The sequence below is a fragment of the Moschus berezovskii genome, chromosome X (genome assembly GCF_049115385.1).
Source record: "Moschus berezovskii isolate FMDL1 chromosome X, NW_MosBer_1.0, whole genome shotgun sequence".
Classification (NCBI taxonomy): domain Eukaryota; kingdom Metazoa; phylum Chordata; class Mammalia; order Artiodactyla; family Moschidae; genus Moschus; species Moschus berezovskii.
In genome coordinates this window covers 97,128,068-97,134,169 of record NC_142488.1, presented here as the reverse complement: position 1 = coordinate 97,134,169, position 6,102 = coordinate 97,128,068, and the positions used below count along the sequence as shown (strand labels likewise).

General features: G+C 45.6%; 1 protein-coding gene across 3 annotated transcripts in view; it reads left to right on the top strand.

Moving 5' to 3' along the window:
* Nucleotides 1-5,185: 5,185 nt before the first annotated feature.
* MORC4 (MORC family CW-type zinc finger 4) overlaps nt 5,186-6,102 on the top strand; it is a 67,231-nt gene continuing 66,314 nt past the window's right edge. For 2 of the 3 annotated variants that reach the window (XM_055438364.2, XM_055438363.2), the window contains exons 1-2: nt 5,186-5,506; nt 5,627-5,699. In XM_055438364.2, coding sequence (XP_055294339.1) covers nt 5,405-5,506; nt 5,627-5,699 — 175 coding nt within the window. In that variant the 5' untranslated portion in view covers nt 5,186-5,404. The remainder of the gene's footprint in view (nt 5,507-5,626; nt 5,700-6,102) is intronic. The other variant, XM_055438365.2, reaches the window with a different exon arrangement.

Sequence of the window (6,102 nt, the reverse complement as noted above, 5' to 3'; positions counted from 1 at the left end):
GGGCTCCTCAGGCTTCTCCATTAACCTTGCACTCATGATAATTGCACCCACCTATTTTTTGATGGTTACTCTCAGCCTCAGGGTCTCTGTCTTTTCAGAGCCCTACAACGCCCACTGCCTTAGTGAGCCTACTGTAATGGTCTCTCCTCCAGACAGGCCTAACATCCAGAGGAGAACCACCATTGCATTTCTTAGTAGTGCTGATAGGTACCCCTCTCACAGCATGTTCCTCAGGGCTGTGGTAAATTGTGTATCCTGTATCTTTCTATTGGAGTTTTCCAGCCTTTTTCAGTATGTTTTAGTCTCTCAGTCATGTCTGACCCTTTGTGACCCCATGGACTGTAGTCTGCCAGGCTCCTCTGTGCATGGAATTCTCCAGGCAAGGATACTGGAGTGGGCTGCCACTTCCTTCTCCAGGGGATCTTCCCAACCCAGGGATCAAACCCAGGTCTCCTGCATTGTAGGCAGATTCTTTATTGTCTGAGCCACGAGGGACGCCCCCTCTTTCAGTATATCCACTCCAATATGTCCACTTCTAAATCTTTTCATCCTGTATTCCATTATTGCCCTAGAAATGCTGGCATTTTGACCTCATTTAGTGTGGGTCATCATGTTTTCTATTCTTCTAGAAGCTGTCTTAGTTAGTCTGCACTAACTCTTGTGATCCTTGCCGGGGTATTAAATCCTATTTTCCAGGGTTGTGTTCTCACGTTGATAAACTCTCATTTTTCCAACCTTATAGTCTAGCTCCCTTGATCAAGCACTCACAGAATCCGTTTCATGTGCACTCTTCCAGCTCCTGCCAATCTATAGAAACTAGGCTGTGCAGCTACTTGGAGCATTGTTATTTTCCTCCTTTATCAAGCCTAGCATGTTCATGCTGTGCCTTAACTGTTGTTATAGGCTTAGTGGCTAGAGGGGAAGTATGCATGTTTTGCCTTCTAGGGGAGAAGTTCTGCATTATCTCCAAGTAAGAGGTGTGGGGACTATTAAATGTAGGAAAATCAGGCCAAATTATACAGGCTTAGAGGGTTCAGGGACATCTGGGAATTCAAGATTTTGGTGGTATCTCTAGATATCCCCAAACTGTATGTCAGGGTCCTATTCTTTCCCCAGGAAGCATCCTGATTTTGATGCAGTAAACCTGTCTCCATTAGGAGTTCATCTTCTTTGGAGCTCAGTAACCACTGAATTCTATTGGTCTCACAGCTACTATTTCACCCTATTTCTCAAATATGTGATATAGCACAGCAAATCATATGTTCCCTTCTACCAGTATACCAATCGCAATTCACCACCTGGTGAAAGTCTACAATGACAGGAGTGTTACCTTGTGGCAGAGAGGTATCTCTTCTCTACCTACCCCTCTGCAATGTAGACCTCCTTGCCAACTGGACAGTGAGTGATCTAGCTGCCAAATCCCATCAAAGTGCTGGCTTTCCTGAGTTACACTCAGCCTCAAGTGTCATAATTTGTGTTTCCCAGGAAGCCAACTCTAAGACAGAATGTAGCACGCTAGATGCTTATTAAGAGATGTCTTTTGAATTAACACCTGTGAAAGGATCAGGCCTAGACAGGGAGTTGGGGTGGGGGCTGGAGTTGAGCTGCACTGCAGGCCCAATAACAGCCTCAGTCAACCCCACAGAGAGATCTGAAGTTAGAATGACCCTTCAGAATTATCCCAAGCTGAGCTGAGATGGTTAAGCCTTTATAGTCCTTTTGGGGGTTGCCCCTAGAAAGCTCTGTGACCTTGAGTGAGGCAACTCCGTATCTGAGGCAATCCCTGAAGGAGCTAACAGCTGGAGGCAGCGTTCCAACAGTGCTCTCAGCAGCTCATCAAAAAAGTCCTTTATTGAAATGGGAGGCAGGCTGTCACATCACAGAATGCAACACAGGAACCAACTCTTTACTCTTGCCTGCTTGCTAAGTCGCTTCAGTCGTATCTGACTGTTTGCGACCCCATTGACTGTAGCCAATGTCCATGGGATTCTGCAGGCAAGAATACTAGAGTGGGTTGCTGCGCCCTACTCCAGGGGATCTTCCCGACCCAGGGATCAAACCTGAATCTTACATCTTCTGCATTGGCAGACGAGCTCTTCACCACTAGAGCCACTTAAGAAGACCGCATTCCTCTAAAAATGGACAATTAAAAGTAAAAAAAATAAGCATTTGTCCAGTCTTTCCTATATGAATTATATTTCAGAGCAGCCAAATAGCTAATGGGTGATGAGGGTAAATTCTATACAGAGGGATCCAGTTAATAAATTATAAGAAATGATGAGATTAGTTTATTATTGTTTTTCAACCCTAATAAATATTTTTTTCAGACAATAAGCACCAATTAATGAAACTGCAAAGTGAAAGATTGATGGGAAACTTTATAGGGGAACATTCAGGCTGCCTTTACTTGAACCCACTGATTAATTTGAACATCACTGAGTGTTAGATAGTATATACTTTCTGGCACCATCTCTGAGCATTTCTGCTTTAAAAAACCTTGTACTGGAATCTAATGAAGACTCTAGAGCCAACTATGGTTTATAGTTATGTTAAATTTATTCCTCTAATGAAAGGAGCAACCTAAGTAACAACAAAAATAAGCAAAGAGACAAATGAGAATGTAGGACTTTCAACAATACAAGTGACTTGATTTCTTCAACAGCTCAATAGAATGAAGAAAAAAGAGAGAGAGACTGTTTTAGATTAAAGACACATAACCAAGTACAATGTGTGCGTCTTGTTTGGATCTAGATTTAAACAAACCAAATGTAAAAAGACATTTTTTGAGATAATTGAAGAAATCAGACTATGGGCTGGGTATTGCTGCTGCTGCTGCTGCTAAGTCACCACGGTCGTGTCTGACTCAATGCGATCCCATAGATGGCAGCCCACCAGGCTCCCCCGTCCCTGGGATTCTCCAGTCAAGAACACTGGAATGGGTTGCCATTTCCTTCTCCAATGTGTGAAAGTGAAAAGTGAAAGTGAAGTCATTCATCGTGTCCGACTCTTCGTGACCCCATGGACTGCAGCCCACCAGGCTCCTCCGTCCATGGGATTTTCCAGGCAAGAGTACTGGAGTGGGGTGCCATTGCCTTCTTCAATGGGCTGGGTATTAGAGAACATCAAAGAACTGTTATGAGTTTTGTTTTGGTGGAAGTGGCATTGTGGCTATATCTTTTGGAAAATGTCCATATTTTCAGAGAAGAATGAATTATGTAGGATAAAATGACATGCTGTTTGAAATTTGTTCTAAAATATACAAATAGAAAAAGAAGAAAAGAATATATAAAGCAGGTATAGAAAGGTTTTAATTTAAAAAAATTTTTTTAAATATACTTGATTTACAATGTTGTGTTAGTTTCAGGTATACAGCAAAGTGATTCAATTTTTGAATGTGAGTAATAAGTATCTGGGAATTCATATCATTCTTTCTATTTTTGTGTATTTTAAAAAAATTTAAGATTCAAAAAAAAATACAAAGGACCCAGGAGGGGAAATAATGCTCAAAGGACATAAATATACAATAAACATTTGAGAAGATATTCAGTTTTACTGAAAGGGAAACACAAAACATTGAAATAGTAATTTTTATTCAAAATATTGGAAAAGGTTAAAAGGTCAAAACTTGGTCAAAGGTTAAAAAATCAAAACAAGATCATAGCACTTGGTGCTATGAATGTAACAAAATAGCTAACTTTCTGGGAGGGCAAGTTGTCCCCACCTTACAGTATTTATTTTTTTTAAATGTATTTATTTTAATTGGAGGCTAATTACATTATTGTATTGGTTTTGCCATACACTGACATGAATCTGCCCCGGGTGTATATGTGTTCCCCATCTTGAATGCCCCTCCCACCTCCCTCCCCATCCCATCCCTCTGGTTCATCCCAGTACACCAGCCCAGAGCATCCTGTATCATGCATTGAACCTGGACTGGCGATTCCTTTCACATATGATAATATACATGTTTCAATGCCATTCTCCCAAATCATCCCACCCTCGTGCTCTCCCACAGAGTCCCAAAGACTCTTCTATACATCTGTGTCTCTTTTGCTGTCTCACATATAGGGTTTTATTATCATCTTTCTGAATTCCATGTATATGTGTTAGTATGCTGTATTGGTGTTTTTCTTTCTGGCTTACTTCACTCGGTATAATAGGCTCCAGTTTCATCCACCTCATTAGAACTGATTGAAATGTATTCTTTCCACACATGCTTTTAGACACAACAATATTCTGTAGAAATAATTGTACCAGAAATTCATGAGGATGTACAGATCATGGCAAGAAAAAAAATTCAAACATGAAATATCAGAGGTCAAATAATGGTTCATCTGTTTTAGGGATCATTATATTTTAAAAAATAAATAAAAATGTTTTTTCTATAATCAAACGATGTATGTTTGTTTAATAGTACAAAAAATGTAAAAATGCAAGTAAGAAAAAACGGAAAAACTCATAATTCCGGACCTAGAGATAACATCTTGAAATACATCATTTCAGGTGTTTCTCATTGTGGGGTGTGTGTATGTGCGTGTGTGTGAGACTACAAGCATATTTATACATATATGTATGTACTTGTTTTTCCAATAAAAATAGGTATCACGTTACACAATATTCGGTGACCCTCTGTTTCGTTAATTTCCTCATAAATACTTTCCACATGAATACATTTTCATCTGCAAACACGGTCCTTAAGAACTCCATAGTATTCCGTTTTGTGGATACTGCATAACCTAACCCCCATCTCCTACTTGCGGTATGTAAGTGCATTCCAGTTTCTTCTTTCATAAACAGCCTCCCTGCATGCTTGCAAAGATTTGAAGATGATTTGCCAATTGCCTTCTGGAAAGTTCTGACTGCTTCTGGAGGCATTTGAGGCAAAATAGTCTGAATGCTTTCCCATCACGCGAGGCTGCCTGCTATCTCCCCAGATAGCAAAACTGTAGTTTTCAGAACTTCTAAGACTTGTCTTATCCTGCCTGTTAGTCATGCCTCCGAACTGGGACTCTGTTCCAGAAATCCCTCCACCCTCTCCCTCCCCTCGCCTCATTCCCGCCCCTCCCCACGCGCCAGCCCCCTCCCCCCGCGCTTTCCCGCTCGGCGTCCTGGCCTATGGCAAACGCCAAGAATTAATTAGGGGCGGGGATCAAGGAGCGGCTGTCAGGAGGTCGCCATATTTCTGTACGGCCCGGCTGCCGGCTCGGCAGTCGGCGGGTTGGGAGAGGTGCTGACAGGGCGGGGCCACCGCGCGGCTCTGCCGGCCTCACCCCTCCCGCCCCGGACAGGTGGCTGGAGCGCGCCCCGCCCCCGCCAGCTGCGGGTGGGAGCGAGCGAGAGCCAGTCCCGGACGGCCGGGCGAGGAGTCCGGCAGCGGCAAAAGAGTATCGTGGCGGCCAAAAAAATGCTCCTGTACCGAGGGGCCCCCGCGGGCCCTGGCGCGCCGGGTAGCGCGCTGGCCAGGCCGGGCGGCGGCCCGCAGGCCTTTGGGATCCGCTTGAGCACGGTAGGTCGGGGGCCCGAGGGGGCGGACGCGCGCGCGGGGGCCCCGGGACTGCGGGGGGCGCGCGGGGAGGGCCCGGCGGGCCGAGGCCTCACGCGGGACGGGACCTTCTCTCGCCCCCAGATGAGCCCTCGCTACCTACAGAGCAACTCCAGCAGCCACACGCGACCCTTCAGTGCCATCGCGGAGCTGCTAGGTGAGTGGCGAGGGCGGGCCTGGCCGCGATAGCCGGAGGCAGAGGTGCCAACGTGGTGCCGGGGACGCGAGAGGAATGTGCGGAGCCGCGCGGGGAGGGCCCGGGCAGGGGTGAGGGCGTCGGGACCAGCCTCAGCTTCGCAGGCGGCGGAGGGGCTCGGCTCCGTCGCCAGGAACGAAGCTCCGCAGATCAAGCTGAGGAAACAAGATGTGACCAAAGAGTTAGTCCCGTGTGGTTTTTCTCTCTGGCCCGTGACGTTCCAGGCGCTTTAGGGTAGCTTAGTTAATAATCAAAAGGAGATGCACACAAATTTCGGGCCCCGAGGCAGCTGGGCTCCACGGGGGCCAGCGACAGACGGAGGGCTCCAGGCTAGCAAAGGGGCATGAAGAAAAGTCTGGAAAAC